Genomic DNA, 22,101 nt, shown 5'->3' with positions numbered 1-22,101 from the left:
GAGTCTCTAATTTCGCTGAGATAAGGTCTTTGTATCTGAACACAGTCCCTCCACTGTGGTCTGAACTATGTCATCAATATCAGAATTTGACTCGCGACATAACATATCTTGAAAGTAGCCACCGAGTAAACACTTTTCGTTCAGTGCGATTGCATGGCTTAAGGGTGTGTCAGATAACTTATGGCAGTTGTGATAGGATGTGTCGGATAAGCGTACTGCTTACGACAGTTGTTTTCAATGCACCGAGCCCGTTGTTTACCCTTGATAAGAAAGTCTTAAATAAAGGTTTAGCTTCACGATAACAAGTGTCACAATACACAAGGGTCCTTTCAGGTCGTAGGTTTTGATAAGAATCTTGATTCTCCCCAAGTTTTTCGGTTGTCACCAAGGCGTCAATCACATAGTTTAAGTACAGGTCTACAATATCATAACAGCACAGGGAACCATCCATTGGTGCAGGTGTCTAGTGTGCGGTGCCTGTAGAAAAGGATAAACTTTGTGGAGTGTCCTGATACAGGAGTAAGTCAATATTTTTTCCATTGTTTACTGTTCGTTGTACATGTAGTATGATGGGCGGGTTAAAGATTTGAGATAAAAGACACCTAGAAGCATTTTTTGGGAAAAGCTGACTTGCCCTTTACTTTCGATACTTCAACCGAATCCCAATTTGCTGTATGCCAAACTGAATTTAATAATGGCACACAAACCATTACTAGTAAGCATTCATATTAATTTTCAAGCGCTCACTAATCAGTATAAAAATATACAGTTCAGGTCCGGTTGTTGCACTCTTAAAGTCCATGTCTTGCTAACTTTGCTCCACTGCAGATTTCAAGACCCCCACCCCCATTTAACTGGACATTCAACAAAATTAGCACTTGTTTGTGAAGAACATTGAAAAAAATTAAAAGACACAAACTTACACTGTTTAATTCAAGAATGGAAGTGAGGAGAGATAATATCGCAAAACATTTAAAGCCGCATGTTTGAATAGCTTTAAATTTTCTGGTTGCAGTATCTGGCGACATGGATATCTGTGCGTAGTCTCAAAAGCACAGAAAGAGAGGTTTTCATCATTGTAATCGGTGAAAAAGAGGGCACTAGATCAAAATTCTGGTCCATGAAAGGCTTAAAAGACCTCTATTTCCAGAACTGCTTCCAGGTTGGGGCTTGTAATGCTTATTAGTGTTTCACCCTCGGATAATACCCGCATCAAACCACACAAGTCAGAAGTAAAGAGAATTTCCTTACTTTGATTTTAACAAAAAAGGAAGAAAATATACTTCTTAAGTATGCGCCCCATAGGTCACCTTTTTGTAAGTGCTAGGTCATAAGCCTATTTACTAGTCACGTATGCCGCGGATTCAGCCATTTTCGCCAACCGATATGGAAAGATCTATCAGATTATCCATAACATCATAGTCATTGGTGTTGTAGGGACTCACTGGAATGAAATAAATAGCAAATCGTGCTCCCATAAACCATATTCCAATTGTAATAATAAATTTCAAGTCTTGCTGCAACATTACTATAATTATATTCCGAATGAAAAACTTTTCGTGCATCTATTGCTTGATCATAGTCGATATTTAGATCATCTATAACTATAACTATAAACTATAGATTGTATTCATGCCTCTTGATCCACTTATTTTAAATGTGAAAGCTCCTTCCATAGCCTCCTTGTCCTTCAAAATTTATATCTTTTCTTTCAGTCACCATTGGTATCATATATTCCGATTATGTACTGTTTCACCTCTTACTATCAGATTTTATTGGACTTTTTGTTTTTCAGTTTGTGACCTTCCCGAAATACATACAGAGTGAAAATATAATTTTATCGCAGCAGCTCTGTTTTGTAGATTAAATAGAGTTACATTTATGTGAAATGTAGAAAAGTATAGCACTATGGCAGCCGTATTTAATTTATGCAAATGAGGATATTCTAAAATATTGCCTGGACAAAAAAAGGTAAACATTATTTGAACAAAATGTCACGTGTTTATTCATTATACATAATTCTTTTATTAGTGAAAATTTTGCACCTATTACCCATTTATATCGATGCAAGTTAGGCGCAGTTTCTCCTCTTAGATAGTAATAAAATTAAAAAAGTATGCCATTCAAGACCCGTCTAAACGAGGGTCTATATCTAAATTAACAGTGACAAAATTATTCTTTTGCTTTCAGTAGTAGGTTACAAATCATTCATTAGGGGAATCCTACGACAAGTGAAATGTTGGGGTGGCAACATTGGAATTATGCGAATGAGCAATATTTCTATGACAAAAACGTATTTTTATCGGCATTGCCTACACCAAAAACAGGGCAAATAGGACAAAACATGCATAAAATACCATGTTTAGCTAAATATTTTATGTATAAATCTATCAGGGACAATTTTAGTCCCATAAACCCCTTTTACATACATGCTTATTAGGCACTGTTACATGCATTAGATTTTGTTAAACTTTAGTATTTCATTTCTACTTCTATTTCCAAAATGCATGGTGAACAAACATTTTCTGTTGCAATTAGTCTTTAGGTTCACTCCTTTTTTGGCGTAGATTGACTGGAATAGATCTCCTATATAATAACAAAACAATTGGAAGGTTTTCTGCTTTAATACCTATCACATCAGAAAGGTTATCGCATTCACCCTCTGAAGCTAATTTTATACACCTAATAAAAATTGCACCATTTTGAAGTATTTTCATTTTTTCTGTCATCTGTTGATTGACTGTCTGTAAAATTAATACAGCTTACTCTTACCCCGCCGCCCCAAGCCCAAATTTTCCAAAGCTGAGTCCCCAAATGCGCTTGCAGGGCCACTGCTAGCAGTTTAAGAGAAATAGTTCGCCCTAGAATTCATCCATTTCTGGAGTATACCATCTGCTTTCATTATTTAGTATGGGGATTGATCTTGAGATGAATTGGTATTCATAGCAACATAATGTCATGATTCTCTGGCATAAGCCATTGACGGAAATAGGTTAACTTGTATTTGTTATCATTTGGCATGCTCAGTCATTCATTTAAACCGCCTGAATTTACACTCCCTTACAGTCGCCGAAGCGGCTCTCTGACTACGCATGCACCGGTTTAATATACTATGTGAGTAACCGGAAGTATACTCGACTAAATTTATGGGCGCCGCCATGTTTTTTTGAGCGTTTGTAACGAAAGAAATCCGATACATGCGAAGCATTATTTCACGAATCCCCATGAATAAAATGTATCGTTGCCATTAGCCAGTAAATATTACTACCTCAAATTTGAAAAAAAATATCTTTACCATCACGCCTAAAACGTAGAAAGACAAGAAATCTATCTTGTGTATGAACGAGGACTCAAGCCAAGAATACTGGGATTTATCTCACATGTAGAAAAGCGCCATCTGTGTCAATAACTAGATGCAAATTACCAGTTATTGAATGGAAAGGTTTTTAAGCTTGTTGAGCGTTTGGTAGTATAGTTGCTATGGCAACGATAATAACGATACAATACATCTCTTATAGAACAAGTGTGGATTGTTATCATGGTAAATGCAAAAAGTTATGTACAAATATTGCCGTTAATGTCCAACTCTTTGACAAATTGAACACAATACATTTATCTGTACCTACCTAGGTCAGTTTGAACATGTTCACTGTACCACTTTGGAACAATACAATTCAATTAATTGGATACAATGATCAATTAAACTGTTAATGTACCTCGTCCTAGCATGAGAGGTATATTAGTACTCTTCTCAACAGATCAGAATCAGTCAGAACTGAAAAGCGAGCTGTTCATAAATCCATTTGTGTAATATCTCTTTAAGTAATGATTGAGGGTATCGCGAATACTTTACATGCGCAAAAGATGGTGCCATGATATTTTTGGTATAAATCACGTCGGTACTAACTGACGATAAGGATTGTTGTGAAATTAATATGGGTGAAGTTGATTATTTAAGGAGTAAATTATGTTTATTTATCGTTTTACTTATTAGCTTTAAAGGTTTAGAATTTCATGGAAATTGATTAAAGGTAATTAATACCAAGGATTGAGTACAACTTGAAATTCGGAAAAAAATACATCAGTGAAGGGTGGTGGTGACGCCAATGATGATCAAAATATTTGCTCAGGTTTATGTTATCAGTGATGCAATGGTTTCTGTTGAGAATAGTAGACTAACGTCCATACTATTTTAGTCTAGCATGTGCATCGGTTGGCCAACAGGGCCGAAACCACAAAAAAATGTTGTGACGTCACAGGTCACTCAAAGATCACTCTTTGATACTGTCACATTGATTGCGTTCGCATTGAAGACAGTGTCTCCACGCATTAATTTCAACGTCAGATTTATGCTCCTCAAAATATTGTAACAGATACTTAGAATTACCAAGGAACCGTTCAAAGCTTAATCTAAGATGATGTCTGAAATTGTTATAAAATATTTTGGTTTGGGTCTTCCGGACATATTTAATGTCGCAGTTCAGTTCAATCCAATCAACAAAATTCTCTTTTTCTTCTCCTAAGGAATAGGGTGAAAGCTGTATCCAACCACCGACCATACAAGAAGCATACTTGAACCTCTGACGCTCATGTGATTTAAAATTGCTTTTAAATTGCTTAGTACGAGTCTTGAATTATTCTAATGTCAGTATGTTACATGGTTGTAGTAAATAAGCTGATTATACATTTGCAACTCGTTGAAAATTTTCTACTTCTTCGTTGGTCCAGTTTCAAACTTGTGGTAGAGGGCCTGTATTTGAAGCATCCGGTGCTTCTAAAAATCAGTCACCATTATGCCACAATGTTACTGCTTCGAAGTAAAGATTTTCCCAGAACATACCGTATGATTCCTCCCTATCGAAAATGATAGTTACTTTCCTACTTTCTTGTTATAACATCTTGACGACACATTTCCACTGTTTTTGAGATCAATAACTGCACTGGAATATTACAATAATTGTATTCGTGATGAGTGTTTAATAATCAAACCCTACTATATCAGTATTCCTAGCTTATTGAGAAAAAATGACATCAAAATCCAACATACCAGAAAGTCAAAATGCTTTGTAAAGGTCAAGCCATCTGTTCAGTGTCAAAGATCAAGGTCACGGCTCCCGTTTATTGTAAACTTTATTGATAAAATCACATGCTGTTATATTAAAGTCCAATTATTATGGCGTATTCATCGTGACAATAGCTGCCATTTTATTTAAATTTGGTATCTAAAAGATGAAAATGTCGAAATTTTGTTTGGCATACAGCAAATCTTGATTCAGCATACTTGAATCATAGACCCCGGCAAAAAAAGAGCTTGAATCATGAAAAGAAAAGAGTGTATACCAGCAACTTTTGTAGGAATTATCAGAAGCACTAAAGTAATATTTTGAGCACTTTGATAACTAAGATGTTTACTACTATTAGGTACTTGTGAACCCTAATATTCAAGCTCCTTGTTATTTGATAAATCATGTTGAATTAATATGAAATCATATAAGTACATGAACCGAACGTTGAATTCAATACTTTTAGATCAAGATGTCTGACTCAACGGAAGTGATCCCCTTAGGAGTCGTCGACTATGTCGTCTTCTCCGCAATGCTTGCAGTCTCAGCTTCCACTGGAATATACCACTGTTTTGCAGGGGGAGGACAGAAAACAACGTCCAGGTAAGCGCTTTAACAATATCTGATTTTTTCTTATATGGTGTGAAGTAAATTTCCAAAGTTTTGTCAATGCGTATATGTCATATGAAAATCATATAAAAATATAAAAATCATTATTTTTTTTCTCATTCACGAATCTAGATTTTTAGCAGCCGATCGAAAAATGGCATGTGCTCCCATTGCGATGTCGGTGTTTGTTACCGTGACGTCAACCGTTCCTATTTTGGGATATCCAGCCGAGGTGTACATTTATGGAGTGCAATACACCCTTCGTATCTTTACCGTATTGATTGCATACCCGTTCGCTGCATACTTCTTCATCCCAGTGATTCGGGGTCTTCGCATTACAAGCGCATTTGAGGTAAGGCATTGCTCTGCATATAAAGCACAATGCAATGTATCGGTGCTAACAGTATTGTTTTCAGGTTTAGCAGATAAACCTGTGTGCAATTTTTTCACCTTGTTGTTTTACGTTACCTGAAACAATACTCCATGTTTATCTGCTCATGGGTAATGTTCGGTTCTAATACTAAAGATAAATGGAATGTTTTGACGGGCGGACATCATATGACTATAAATGGACGATATTGAAAATTAAAACTCACAAACACATGTTGTCAAATAAACTCTCAACATTTGGAATACATGCAATAAGTCATTGGTGATATGTAATTTTGGGCTCGACCATTACATTTTAGGGGAGAAAGTGGGCAAAATGAAAAAAAAAGTTGCATAGCAAGAATCTTTGAACGAAATGCTGTGGGCTTCATAATTGTAGTATTGCAAGACTGGGAAAAGGTATTTATATGTTCTGTCAACTCCGAAAAATATCTTCTACCTTTGAAACGCGGTGAAAAGTGCGTTTTCTTCGCCCCGTCATATTTTGCATGCACTACGATTAGATAGGCCGAAAAATAGATTCGCTTCTGTTCAACGACTGCATCACCTTATGCGATGGGAGTTTTATTTTTATCACTGGACGAGTTTGTTCCAACAATCCTTCCCAGAGTATTTCCAAACCAACAGCTAACACACAACCTGATTCATGATGTCGCATCATTGAAATAACAAGAACCGATGTACTGAGCTATCTTGTCCTCATAGCCGGGCCCAAAATGCAAACAAGGGGCCAGGTAATATTTGCAGTCGAAGAAAGTCCAAACCAAAAAGTTAAGTTTGAGGTAATAGTCATGAACCAAGCAAAGTGAGAGAGTTAGTAAATCGAACAGTCGCATCAGTTTTACCGAATATCATTGTCCATGACCAGAAATGAACATCTTTTGCCTGAACTGGCAAGATTTATTTACGCCACTACACCTACACACTCAGCGTAGCTTCACAGGCGTCATTATCAACTAACCTAATTTATTTATGTTGCAGTACATTGGTCTGCGGTACAATCTAAGCTTGCGCATCACGTGTGCAATCGTCGCTATGTTGCATCTGTTGTTGACGACGGCGATCACGATGTACGCACCAGCTCTGGCTATATCAGCAGGTAAACAGTAGCAAAGAAATCAACGAGGATACCGAATGAGCGGACATGGCTAACACTAGTAGCAAACGACAGTGAATGCGATAGTGTTTACCCGACTGAAAGCAGACAAACTGTCACAATCACTTATAGTTTTGTATACATGCATTACATGTTTATGGTTACCTAATTTTTCAAAACATTTATCAAAACCCACTGCATTTTTCCTCCATGTGCGATTTTCATGGATTTTTTTACGACTAGAAGGCAGTGCCGACATAATTACTTTCCTCTATTCTGTTAAATAATTGTGTGATGTTACAATTTGTGAATAACGAGGTCTATGTATGTAATAAACATATAATTATGACTTGTTTAAATATATATGACGTGTTTCTATCTATTTATCTATGTGTCTAGCTAAATAGATAGATAGATAGATAGATAGATAATAGATAGATAGATAGATAGATAGATAGATAGATAGATAGATAGATAGATAGATAGATAGATAGATAATAAATGGATAGAGAGATAGATAGATAAATAGATAGATAGATAGAAATATTGGCATTAAGACTTTTGTCTCGGAAGCATTTAATTGACAATATTCTGTCGCTTACTTTAGTCATGGATATCCTACCTTGTTACTACTCTTGCAGTGTTTCAAAAATAAAAAAGGTTACGTGCAGGTCAAACCCACGAACTTGATGCTTAGTTGTGTCGGGTGATACGCTGTATTAATTTCCCCCTACAACCTTTGTAATAACCTCATAACAATCCCTGTTATAGAATGATATAAAATAAGAAAATTTTATAGACAGATAGACAGATAGATACTAGAAAGATAGATAGCTAGATAGCTATATAGAAAGATATAGAGCTAGATAGCTAGAGAGAAGATAGATAGATAGATAGATAGATAGATAGATAGATAGATAGATAGATAGATAGATAGATAGATAGATAGATAGATAGACAGATAGACAGATAAACACCTCGATAGATAGATAGATAGATAGATAAATAGATCGATAGATCGATAGATCGATAGATCGATAGATCAATAGATAGATAGATAGATAGATAGATAGATAGATAGATAGATAGATAGATAGATAGATAGATAGATAGATAGATAGATAGATAGATAGAAAGTTAGATAATTAGGTAGATAGGTAGATAGATAGGTAGATAGGTAGATAGACAGACAGTCAGATAAACACATCGATAGATAGATAGATAGATATATACATACATACATACATACATACATACATACATACATACATACATACATACATACATACACAAATTTTCGCGCAAATGTAAGCTTATGCATACATCAAATGCCTAACACAAATATAATACAATTATCAAGTTTACCTTTTCAGTGCAAGATTTTGAGGTATGGAAAATGATTGCAATTATTGGCAGTGTAACGACGTTTTACACAACCTTGGTAAGAATTTTTCCTACTACTGGATTTTGTAAATTTGTGTTTGTTGATACGTCAAGGGAAGTGAGTGTGGAGATCGAATGACAACAAATATTCTCATTATGGCATTTTTTAAAGTTAGATAAAGTATCGGTCATTTTAAATATCTTCATAAACTATGACGAAAAGAATTGTTGTACCACTGTAAGGGGTCCTGCATATCCCAGGTCCTGCATATCCCAAAGGTTGTAGATTTTTGTCAGTGAAAAGTGTAAAATTCAAAATTTACTGTTTTATTAAGTTTGACACAATGCCATAGCTACCATGACGACCATGCACCAAAACAACAACATTTAACAATAACAACTGCCAAAAATGAACAAATGACTCTTAAGCATCTTCAAATTGTTCTCTACAGGGTGGAATTAAAGCTGTCATATAGGCAGACGTTTTTCAATTTTTCGTCATTTTCGGCTCGGTGGTGGCTGTGGCGGTCCTCGGTACTGGTGAAGCAGGTGGCGTTGAACGTGTCTGGAACCTGAATAATGTTGGAGACAGGATGAATTTTTTTAAGTGAGGTTCAAAACGTTTTAGTTTGTTTATGAACAGTCGTAATGCAAAGAACCGTTCACTACATCTGTCGTGTACACAATATTGTTAAACTTGTACTTGGCATTCCTATATTATTGAGTTTTTACGTTCTCTGCAGAGACTTCCTCTAAGGGGGTTAAGAACACAATAGTGTTCACGTATTTGTAGTAATCATATTTGCAAAAATGGTGACTTTCGTTAATGATTGCAAGTGCCAATTAACAAAATTGAACACGTTTTTTGTGAATATTATACGTGATCACCAAATTTGATACTTACTTCGTTTATTCAGTTTCTCGTTAGATCCAACCGTCCGCCTTACCGTCTTGGGAATCTTCATTAATAACATAATCGGGAGCTTGTATATGGGCGTGGGCCCGGCTGTTGTGCAGCGCCACCTCTCTTCCAAGTCCACGGCTCATGCACAAGGGTAAGGATAATGACGCTTCTGTTTTGTTGTTAAGGTGTGAATTGTCGTGTTTTACATGTTTGGTATTGACCTAGCCTTTAACTTACAGCAAATTCTTTGACATTGCATTCATTTGATTAGTGAACAAGTTTGGGAGATCGTACAAGGATTGGAAAACTGTGGGAACACATTATGAAACCACATTATTATCTGGTACAGATATGAAATTTCATAGAGATACCGATGCAATGTCTAACACGTTCATTATGATCTGGAAAATCCTTTTTTCGGAGAGACACAATTATACAGACGCCTGTGTATATTTTAGACAGATGTATTTATTCAAAGGAATGTTAGAAAGTTTTTACCATTTTGCTGTAGATTGCTGCAGATTTGCAGCAGTTGGCAAGGGACACGTACCATATTCGCTTAATGAGTACATCATTTGACCTGACTTTACATTTCGAGCTTTAAGACGATCTATTTCGAGAATCTACCGCTACACAACATTGCAGCACAGATATCGAGTAAAGACAAGGCTCAATACAGTTGTCAAGGATCATCCTGTGAATATAAGGCAGTTCTCACACTTCGACGTTTCAAGGAACGATTGAATCATCACACTTAGAAACACAACATACATGTGAAATACTCGATGCTACACGAACTAAGTAACTAGGTCACTGTGTTTAGGTTGGACTGTTTGATATTCGGGGGTCTGGAAGATGGAATGGTCGCGCTAATTTTCTCTCCGTTTAATTTGGAATTATGTGATTTCAACTTGGCTGATTCTGGCAATTATTTCCCTGTTTCCCTAGAGTAATATTTTGTGCCCAAATGCGCTCGCCTAACTGCAAAAGTCCCACTTTCGTTCTGTCGAGATGTATTTCTTTACATGACATGACATACGCAAAGTTGGAAAGAAATTGATTGCCGCACAAAGTACTTGTAGTACATGAAGGTGATTCTGCTCTCACCCCTAGAATACTTTAAAATGCAGCTACATATACATGTACAGTAAGTATATGCATCTTCTATTCGGAAATTAACGGATGTATCTTGAGACATGCTTTGAGAGACAAAAACTAGTCATGAAATAAGTATATTAAGATATTTACAGCCATCCACAATGCAGGCTTTGCTGACAAACTTGACTGAGCATTCCAGAATGTCGGTTCATTAATTTTTTACTCCACGCCTGCTGGTAATGTTTTTTTATTTTTCCTGTCATCCTTAGCTGGATTTTTTTTTTGAAAGGCAACATTTTAAAATTGTTTCCCAAGAATTTTCCATGCCCCCTCCCCGATATCAAACTGTCCACCCTTTACCTCAGTGTTAAACGATCTGAAAATTGTTACTGTACAGGAACCAAGCGTGAGCAAGAGAAAGGACAGCGTTATTGCGACAATTTGTGATGCAATAGGCTGCACTTTGATCACTGCACTAAAGTGCAGTTAACGCTGTGGTTTTGTAAAAGGGACGACATATATACATGTGATATGTGTAATTTCCCATACTAAGTTACGGTATACCATATATGTGCACGAGCGCTAGGGAGTGCATGTATATGTATGGAGTGAAGTGGTCAAAATCGCATGGTATACCCATTGGTAAGGTGGTTTATTGCAAGTATATCATGATATTAAATTGAAATTCTGGCTCGAAACGTCAAAAGGGAGTTTTTCTCCAGCTGAGAGCTCGTGCCTATATAGCACGGTTATGTTCATGTCCCGACCATTCAGATCGCAGTATTTGCGCATAAATATAGTGGTATGATATGATGAACGGTAAAGCTCTCAACCTTTGCTGTCATATGGTAACCGCTGTACTATCTATATGTTATAGGTCAGTGTTGCTCAACATACCAATCCAGATAATTGTTAAAGCATTTATGTTCTTTAACGGACTGGTGCTCTATGCCTTCTACAATAGTGAGTATCGAAGATTGTTTACCAATACACTATGCTGATGGCGCTATTTTGATATATGAAATTATATTGTTATGGGGAATCACGGTGGTTTGCATTAAACCGTTGGCAATACATAGCTAAACATACTGTCTAAAATTTAGGAGTTGCTAACACTGTAATTATCGTCTAGGCGGTAATATAAGTCGGTAACAAAGAAATAAACTCCGCAAAAGTCGAAACATTGTCTTGAAGGAAGTCATGACAAGTAAAAGCGTTGTTTGTACGGATCTAATGGTGTTGTTTTAACTACGTCTGACTTCTCCATTTTTTGGCAGAGTTGATTTCTTTGTGATCGACTGATATGACCATTGGATGATGGTTACAGCTGACAGTATTTGCAACTCCAAAAGGCTAAATTTTGACAGTATGTCTAACTCCAATATTGCCACTGTTAGGTAGAATACGTATCCTTGACAGTTTAAAGACTGCCAAATTTTTACGATGCTTTTATGGTTTGCAACTGGTGTGGACTCATTTTTAAGTCTGTAGAGAAAATGAAATGTCAGTCTTCCTTTTGTGGAAATCGAACATCTATTACTTATTCCCATAACACGGGGTTTGAGAATGCTCTCTTCCGCTGCCTTTCTTGCACTGACTCATATTTCTTTCCAGCACTGATTGTCTGTTCATCTGTGTGTCTGTCTGCCTATGTCTCTGTCTGTCTGTCTGCCTGTCTGTCTGTCTGTCTGTCTGTCTCTCTCTCTGTCTCTCTGTCTCTCTCTCTCTCTCTCTCTCTCTCTCTCTCTCTCTCTCTCTCTCTCTCTCTCTCTCTCTCTCTCTCTCTCTCTCTCTCTCTCTCTCTCTCGCTCAGATGAGCCAACATCTTTAATCCCGGCCGTAAATGCAACGTTCTCGCCGGAAGCATCGGGTAAGCATTTTGTAGTATCCGTACATTTTAGAGAAAATATAAGTAGCATATTTTCCTATCATAAGCAAGTTCATCAGTGATATGTTTTAATTTTGTTTATTTTGCTGAATCTGTAAAGCAATCAATAGATAAGTAGTTTTACCCACAATCGCAAATCGATCATTCCTTTTCCCCATCCTCTCCTTTTTGAGTTGTTAAAGTAATTTGCCTCGATTTTACTCTAAGTGCAAATACTAATGGGTGTTGAAAAGTTTTGGACGATTAAGTCTGACGCAAGGCAAACATGTCAATTAAACCCGAACGTCAACTTTCCCTTATGTTCCTTATATTAAGATATAAAGGATCTCGACGAGTTTGCGTGAAAGCGAGAAAATGTTAGTAATACTTGGTATAATAGACTTGTCCCGCTATCATAGGTTGTGGAGTTCTGTATTGATGGATGGATTGATGATGCTTTGCTGCTGTCTGACATCCTAGTGTTCTAACGCTAGTGCAAAATGCAATTGGCATTTTTATGGTACACATTAGCATTATATTTCAACGATTGACACCAACTGTACTGATGTAACTATATTACAACGTACGGCTTCTATAGTGCTTCCGTCTTTTTAGAAATATTACAGAAGGAAAGAAATAACCCTGCGAGGTATGAGCCGAATTACTCCAAATCAGACCAGGTATGGTTATTGTTTTAGTCACGTCTTGTCGTAACTAATGAGCTCGCAATGGGGATTCATGGAGATTAAAATAAGTAACTGCCTTAAATATGATTGATTTAATATCTTTTTAATATTCTTATTGATTACCGTTTGACAGAAACTTTTAAACAAACAATTTCGTGCAATTGAACAAGCTCAATTGCACGACCTGTAACCGTTACGATTGTAAACGCACCTCGCCACAGTATCCAACGTAACATAAAGCAATACAGCCTCTGTGTTAAGCTTCGAAACAAATAATTTTGAGACAGTGAGTAAATAAAAGAATACTTTTTTTCGCATTTTACAGATATTTATGTATTTTGTGAGTTCTCAGTTTGGTCGCATACCGGGCGTGCAAGGTCTGTTTGTCGCCTCTCTCATGGCTGGGTCACTGAGGTAAGATGTTTTGCCAATTTAGAGTGCAATGATTATGGCAAGACATGGCCTGCGAATTCTCATCATTAGACCTGAAAAAATCAAATAATCCCCTTATCGATGATAAAACTTTTTGTAACCGTCCACCTCCTCAAGGAATATCGTCCATACCAAAAAAATCAGAGATGAATAAATGTATGAATGCGTCGTGACGCTGCGTATGATGTCACCTTACTTAAATTTGCTAATATAAATCAGTTCCTATTTTAGACAAAAAGATACAAAGCAGCCCTATATCCTCTCGGAGTTCGTCAGAAATTTTCGAAATGATATTTTCAGTACACTATGACAATTTAAAAGTGTAAATACATTGAAGTGAAATTAACTTAAACCCCTTCTTTATTGAATGAAACTTACCAAATGTAGTGTGGTAACGATAAAGAAACTGTCAGGAACGCCTTGTTGGCAGGGGACTTTTGTCTCGTTTACGTTAGCATTTCTTTTGCGATATTATACAGATCATTGATATGTATTCTAGTTATTATGCAATATTATCTAGTAATAAGGGAATATTTTCAAAACATTTGTCGTGAAATGATCTTTAGTGTCACCTATCAACATACGGGCACGTCATAATGACATCTTTTTTCCGGGGCATGCTTATTTTTATCTCGTGATTTTGTAGGAGATTCCGTCCAGTTACAACTAATGAAGAGCAGGAACGCGCCAAGACCATAACAATAATGTGGAGTAAAACACAAGGCGGTTGTCAAACACTTCAACCTACACGTAACAAGGGCGTTTTTCTGCTCCTACAAAGTTCGTACCCTGAAGAAGTTGACGTTTCCGTTCTTGCCGAAACATTGGTTAAATAAAAATCATTTGAAGGTCGGAGACTGGTTTCACCTCCTCGTTTTTTTAATCAAAACTTTTCAGTCGGCTGCCATTCAAACATAGCTGCCTATATGATACACCGATAACATCCCTTCATTAAATTGAGATTAGCAGTCCTTGAATTTGACAGCGCGAAACTCTAACTTTAGTAATGACGTTTCTATCTTTGAGTATTTTTATTCTTATTCTTTAAGTACCATTTCATCTACTATGAATGCTGTAGCTGCGTCCACCTTACAAGATATCGTCAAACCATGGAGAAAATGGAAATCTGTCAAGTGGAAAACTAGACCCGTCAAGAAAGATGCTTGGGACACAACTCTATCCAAAATAATAAGTGAGTCTAAACGAGGAGATATTGTGTAGTAACGGATGATTTCCCATTCCATGTAGTATTGAAATACGACGAAATACAGTGTCATTAGTCATCGCTAGCTTGAGGCAGTGGCAGGTAACGTAATTGGCCGTATTTCAGTACCATCAGTATCTCAGCGTCGGGGGTAAAATATTGTTGCCAGTACATTAAGGAAAAAACCCAATGTATCCACACCATGTATCCACATCTTTGATCTTTTGGTTTTCAGGTTGATAAGTACATAATATGCGAGCTCGTCTTGATCGCTATATTTATGAAAACCGGGTGCAGTTTCCATTTGAATAATGCATTATCACTATTCTTACAACGAAACACCTTTTAAGACTCTTTCTGTCATGCCATTCCATTGATGGTAATGCCCACTTGTTCAACATATTGAACTAGTATGATTTGGGTATTGCATCAGTACAGCACAATAGATATTGCACTGCAACAGTGCGATGTATAGAGAAGATGCGCGCGGGGGTGTCGCGCAGAAAATAGCACTGCAAAACAAAGTACGTGTACGTGTCACGCTGTTAACATAAAAAGATAGACAAAACTATACAAAATACAACTCATGTAATATTCAAAGTATCAGTGAACATTGCAACTTCAGTTGTAATAGTCACAAATGGATTCTGATTATTCTTTACATATTGGGCCATGCCGTTAGGATATGTTCTCAAAAAACAAAAGTAAAAGTCAAATAAGACGATTGATGTGTGCTCATTTATTCTTTAAGGTGTGACCGGGACGTATAAGGTGACAATGCAAAAGACTACAATGATCTTTCATAGTCATTTCCTCGAGTTTAAGATGAATTATTTAACGACAATTATAAGATCAACTTGTTTTTGATGTTTTGCCGAAACCTAAATGTATCAATCACCTAATGTTTATACCTAGGGTATTTGTAATAATCCTCTTGAATACAAACTTTCCTATCTCTCTATCACTCTTTATATTCAAACGGGATGGGCAAAGTATGTCAGCTAGAATATGCCACCTGTCTTTAACACTTATCAGTATATTAGGCTCGGACATACCCCGAGAAGTGGCAATACCGTGCTTATCGACACGATATGAGTCTTCTATCCTTTCATTCAAGAAATTGCCAAAAGTCCTGGAAGAGCCAGTCTTTATTCATCGCCATGATCATCACTTTCACTTGAGTTCTTAAAAGTATTTTGTGTGACGAAACGGTCGTCGCTGCTCCGACTCAGGATGACGTTTACCATGTTTACTTTTTCAATGTCGTCTCACGGACGGAAAGGTGGCGGCAATTACGTGAAAATTTGTATACACGTGTTGTTTTACATGTTCAACTCGCGCTAATAAAATGGCGTTATTTACAGCGTTTATGTCGCATTTAGAATCGTTATCACCCAGCAAACCAACTGAAATCAAATTCGTCAATTCTGAAATCCTAGTGTTGTTGATATGTTTTCTGCCATAAAAATGTACTCGTGTCGTGCAATCGTTAAGATATTGCACACAATTCCGACACTATCCTATACATATTCCCCTCGTATATTGACAATGACCATTCAAACATGACGGAGTTCTGATACCAAGAATAGCGAGAAATTCAAACTGTTAATGACATATCTATCAACGTATGTTACCTGCATTTGTGTGTACCAATTCTCGTTACCTTAAATACGTTTTTCCAACTAGTTAGTTAGTCATAAAAGTCTCCTGCGATCGACCATATTTTCAAGGTGGCGGATTTCTACAGGCAAAACACAGGAGTCTACAGATCTGAAGCAAAAGTAACGTTATAGGCTATAAAGGGATCGAAGGCCAAAAATGCCTAACAAGATGGAAGATGAACGCGTTTCGCTTGTTTCACAAACACAGAACTTTTTGCCGTGACAATGATTACATTTGTGTTAAAAGTATTTATGAGGTCACCATCTCAAACTCTTGTTGTGTTGAGAAGTCGACTGCACTTCAATATCATTTAGTTTGCCCCAGCCCAAGACAAAATCTATTTAAGGTAGAGAGCGTTATGGTTAACAATGGCGTTCGTGTTTCAAATCCAAAGTCTGAGAGGGCTCCCTTTTCTGCGCAGGCTCTGTGGTGAATGACTATTACTTCATATGGTAACACTATAAAGTATTTAAATGATACAGCCCTATATCACGACGAACACACCAGGAGTGCTCTTTCATGCTGCATCTGTCGAAGGACACGATGAAAATAACGTTGCTTAAAATATCAGACAATGATATGTTTAGTTTTATACTCTTAACAATAGATCATAGTGCCAGTATGCTAAACAAAGTTATACCAGAATGCGAGTCATCTTCAAAATATCTCACTTCACAACGAGGGTTGAATTTCATCGTGTAAAACGTTCGCGTTAATGGTCCCTGAGATCAAATAAGTACATAGTGAGGTCATACATATTGTGTCCACCTTAACTTGCAAATACTAGTCCTTTTATTACGTCACCATGAGCAAAATAGCTACAATACTGATAGTTATTTTACCGTTGTATGCAGGTTGTGTCTTTGGTGTATTTGCGACATTAACTGCTTTTCTAGTGCCTTACTTCGGGTCATTCGTAGTGATTACAAGCATTGTCAGTTCGGTATTTTCTGGACCTCTGACTGCTGTCTATATATTGGGTATGATGCTACGAAGAACTAACGCATGGTAAGTTCGAGAGTAAATTTCTTGTCTGTCATTGCTAATCCTCACTTAGTAGGATAGGAGAAAGACGCATTGGACTCTGAATCTCTGTGCATCTGTCTGTCTGTCTGTCTGTCTGTCTCCCTCCCTCCCTCCCCCCCTCCCCCTCTCTCTCTCTCTCTCTCTCTCTCTCTCTCTCTCTCTCTCTCTCTCTCTCTCTCTCTCTCTCTCTCTCTCTCTCGCATTTTCCTACAAGATAGGTCGAAGCGATTGGCCTACGAAAAATTCACCTTGCATTCTCAACGGACAAGTGGACCTGAAATTAAATTAATATCTTATTTCTCAAACCATATTTCAGCCCTGTCACTTATACCTTCGGCCAAAACATTCCCTTCATTCACGTGACATACGCTAGAATTGACGAATAAAGCACAACTTGCTCAGGTTTATAAAGATGTTGTTGATGATAATATAAGTGTGTCAAGGAGGTTCGCGGACTTGATAACCTTATCCGATCACACATTATATGCCCACGAGAAGTGAAGCAAGAAAATAGCAGAAGAAAAAAGAAGCAAAGATCATAAATTTGAAATTTCATTCTACAAGACATCAAGAAGGGTCAATATCCAAAAGATTATCATGATCTTGAAATACACTTATCACAGGGGTGCGTTTTGCGGTTTGGTGGCTGGATGCGGGATTGGTGTGTTCATCGTCGCTGGTCCGATTATTGCAGAGCAGCTGGACTTGGAACCTCTTCCAATACACAAGGTATTGGCATTATTGACCTTGCTTGCAGTTAAAGGTGTGCGCCACAAGACTGAAAAACTTGACCTTTTGCTCAGCTTTCCACCATTCTTATTCCAAATCAAGTATAAAAGAATCAAGGATCATCGTGAACATAGAAGTTCAAAATTGCTGCCACGTTTTTGTAGAAAAATGAAATTTTCAATTTTCAACAAACCAAGATGGTGAAAATATTTTTGTCCAAGAGCTTCAAAATCAGACCCCACAAATGGTAGATTAAATACGTTTTGGATAAATCCGAATGTCTGTCCCCGAGCGTTACTCGAGGGAATGCCCTGAATTTACAAATTGTATTCATTGAATGGTTTTCAGAAAGATAAGAGAAAGAAAAGTGGGCCAAGTAATATCACGATGAAGGAGATGGTTTTTGCTAGATACTTGAAAGTTTAATTTTTCTGGCCAGAAAATAGATATTTGAAATCCTGTCCCGCGCTACTTAATCACTGAAAATATTGCCATTCCAACAGATATCATTCATATGGTACCCATCGGTGAATTTTTTCACAACATTGCTTGTTGGTGTCGTCGCTAGTGAATTGTTCAGGTTTCTAAAACCATCTCTTATAAAGAAGGTTGATCCATCGCTGTTGATAGTAGCTCTCAGGTAAGTACCAAACCGTATTGTGTTGAGAGGTATTTTAGCATGGTCTTGGCATGCTTTTAATTAATGGCTTAATGAATAAATTATAACATAACATATCATTGCTTTAGTGAAAAAGGGAGGATGATAAAAGTGAATAGGAACTTGTTAGAAGCTACTAGCCAATTTGCCGTAAAAGAGGCGTTGGCGTTGTGTACTTCAAGAAACGTTAGAATTGTTACCTGGCTTTGTTGGTGGCGCACTTTTTTTGAGTGCACATCCAATTGACAATCAGTGAGTGAATATTATATACACACTACCTACCTGTCATGAATTATGGCATTGGTCCAATCTGTTTAATTTGATCAAGAATTTCTTTAGTTATCCCAAAAACGTGCAATTAAAATCACGGCTTTGGGTGAAAGAATCAAAGGCCGGTTAAACGTATATGTGTCCAAAAATGTTGACAAGTGCTGTTCTGGCGATTGCATGGTTTCTTTCGTTACAATGACATACGCCACTTCTTATGACAAGAAATTCACATTCGTAAAAAGAGCTTATCCACTCATAAGTTTAGGATCGGATGGAATAAAGCTAGGGTAGCATTACGCGATTAGCCGAAATTCAATTTTATCATGTGAGAAGTGCGTGTTTATTCCTTTTTCTTTTTCACAGGCCAAAACATCGAATGATTAAAAACGGCGGTTTGATCGAAGACGTTGGAAAGTCAATGGAAGTTTCGGAAGTGTTTGTGAATGACGATGCGGATTAATCAGATTGTTATATTTCCACTTTGAAAAAACTAAAACAAGTTGTTGTTCGCGAGTTTCAATAATACTCATAAATTACTAGATTACCGGCAGTTTAAATCCTAGTGAAAACAATCATTAGGAATGGTATCAAGAATCGCTGATTAATGGAAATGTGTAAGAAAATGCTTTTCTCATTTAAGGGATTAAGCTGAGTTTTATTTCTGTCATTTGACTAATCTCGTTCATTATTTTACATGAATTAAAGTTGGGCTCGCACAACCAAACAGATATACCCACTGCACGTCTAATGTATTATCAGAGATGAAACGTAATGACATTATGTATCGACAAGATTGCATTATTTTCTTCTATCATATCCTACGTTTATCCATTACATTGAAAACAAGATGACAATACCACCTTCCGGATATTCTGTCAGCAGATGGCATTACCATGAAATATCGCAATCATTTCAATATATCCTAATAATTAATTATAGAGCTAGAGTTTGTGAATTTACTTATAATGTAAGACTGTGAGTAACGCCAGTATTAACTAATACGTGGCCTTGATCATTTGTCCAAAAAACAGAGAAGGTCAGCCTGGAGCTTGTTGTATTTTATCTTTGCTTGCTGTAACCAAAGTAAACATAAAGAAATGCTGTATTTGCCCACTAACTTTAGAATGTGATGCAATTATACTTCTTGTAACCAGCAAAGCGCCTAAAAGGTATTCCGCCTGCACAGGTTCATACGTTGTCATGTCTGTTGACCCGGCATGCTAATATATACCTGATGTGTTGTTCAATCACCTGTACTTGGTAAAGTTTTTCCTTATTAAAAGCAACTAGACTTTATTCTTGTTTTGTTACGTTTGTTCGAAATTGTTTGAAAGTCGTGCTCGTACTGCAATGCAATATGCGATGGCGTGCTTGAGTCGGTTTATTTATGCATATTTGATACCTCTTCACTTAAAAGAAATATTATAATTATCATTACGTACCTATGTAGCCCTCAATATAATTTTGATTTGAAGTGAAAATTCTTATATAAACCCATTAACTAAAGTGTATTGTTTAAAATAATGAAAAGGAGTTGACAATTTCAAGTGGTCTTAGTTATTATTTTACAGTCCATCCTAAAATCTAATGCTAATACGAACAGTGTTGTCTTGATGGAGAAAACAGAGGGAAACCAGTAACATATCAGACAGACTAATTAGAATTGTGAAGATTTCTGGCGATGGCTTTAAAGTTTTTGAACAGAAAATGTGTGTGCAACTGTTGCAGATAATCTGTTTGCGGTAACGTGTGTGTTTTTTACTATTCTCGTTTTTAATGTAATTGTTATGGTAGGGTCACGGTGATGGCGCTGTTTTTGTTATTATTCAGGGATTTCTTCGGAGCACGAATAATAAGGTATAAATAGTAATCAATCAGGCGGAGCCGTTTGCAGAATTCTCAGATCTGTAACTCTTTTTTTTAAAGAAACTGTGTTAGAAAAGGAAAGAGTTGCAGGTATGATCGCATTTGTCAGATTATAAAGACTCGGTTTGTTGCCTCATTGTTGCAATTTCATAGCTACTTAATTACCGATTGTATTATGCTGGTACAGAATGAGACTTGGTTGGATTTTCGCAATTCCAAACTTTCGTGCACTTTGGATGAGGATTGAGACCAAACACAATTGATTGCGTTTACAGCGCGCATGATTTTAATATCTACGGCCCCTTAAAGAGGCACTCCCACTTGGTAACATTTTTAAAACACTTTTTTTAATGCCAACGGTCGATATTTGACGTGGCAACTCCGCGCGGATCGCGAGATATCGATAAAAACATGTCATTTCCCGAGCGTATTTTTCACATCCCGAAGTTTTACGATCGTTTCTGGTTGTGACCCGAAATCCCCAAAAGTGTGTTGTTGTGCTGATTGACGATATTCTAAGGAGTCCAAAAACGTTCGAATGATGCAATAGCGTTGATCGCGATTTCGGATTTGTTACTAAATATAGCTGCACGCGCGCGACTTTCGGACAAATATGCTGAAATTCGGACAAATTTTGTTGTTGCATGCGCGGCTGCTGTTGCAGCTTGTAGTCTCAGTCATCAATTCATACGAATAAGTGTGACGCTAAATATCCATTCTAACACTCGCAGGTTTTATTTTCGTCGTTTATGCGGAAAATGCGGAGAAATGTTTACTTATGCATATTAATGAGATAGAACAGTGACGTCATTTGCGATCAGCGCTATTAATTTACCTCCTACTGCGATGACTTTATATACATCATTATCAATGCCTTTACCTCTGGTAATTCTTTTTTAAAACTTCTCCTTAGCTTTTGTCGTTTTCATTATTTTCAATCAGTTGTATTAAATTTTTAAAAAATACCACTACATAGATATCAGTTTTTACGTGTAAAATATTAGTTGCCTCTGATGACTACATTTTGTCGTCTGCCACACTGTTACGCGTGGTTCGATACATAGCGGCGGCCGTGTGTGGTATGCGCGCATACCACGCGGCGGTCACTATGCATACTATTTATCAACCGCACCTATCTGTGCTAGTCACCTATGCGAA

At 37.0% G+C, this 22,101-nt stretch overlaps 1 protein-coding gene and 2 long non-coding RNA genes across 3 annotated transcripts; all 3 read left to right on the top strand.

Annotated features, from left to right (window-relative positions):
- The first annotated feature begins 437 nt into the window (after positions 1-437).
- Positions 438-6,018, top strand: LOC139121013 (uncharacterized). The gene is made up of 3 exons (XR_011549199.1): positions 438-519; positions 5,530-5,666; positions 5,805-6,018. It is a non-coding gene; the product is annotated as an uncharacterized lncRNA (long non-coding RNA).
- Positions 6,019-11,430: 5,412 nt separating this feature from the next.
- Positions 11,431-13,087, top strand: LOC139121707 (uncharacterized). Its single transcript, XR_011549336.1, has 3 exons — positions 11,431-11,506; positions 12,357-12,413; positions 13,026-13,087. It is a non-coding gene; the product is annotated as an uncharacterized lncRNA (long non-coding RNA).
- A 347-nt stretch (positions 13,088-13,434) lies between these two features.
- On the top strand, positions 13,435-18,575 carry LOC139122245 (sodium-coupled monocarboxylate transporter 1-like). Its single transcript, XM_070687674.1, has 5 exons — positions 13,435-13,510; positions 14,578-14,720; positions 17,249-17,402; positions 18,044-18,149; positions 18,498-18,575. Exons 1-5 carry the CDS (start codon positions 13,494-13,496, stop codon positions 18,573-18,575), a joined length of 498 nt encoding a protein of 165 aa, XP_070543775.1. The 5' UTR covers positions 13,435-13,493.
- Positions 18,576-22,101: the final 3,526 nt, after the last annotated feature.

The sequence above is a fragment of the Ptychodera flava genome, chromosome 21 (genome assembly GCF_041260155.1).
Source record: "Ptychodera flava strain L36383 chromosome 21, AS_Pfla_20210202, whole genome shotgun sequence".
Lineage (NCBI taxonomy): Eukaryota > Metazoa > Hemichordata > Enteropneusta > Ptychoderidae > Ptychodera > Ptychodera flava.
Note: the sequence above shows the minus strand (reverse complement) of the source record. Positions and strands in the feature narration are given on the sequence as shown.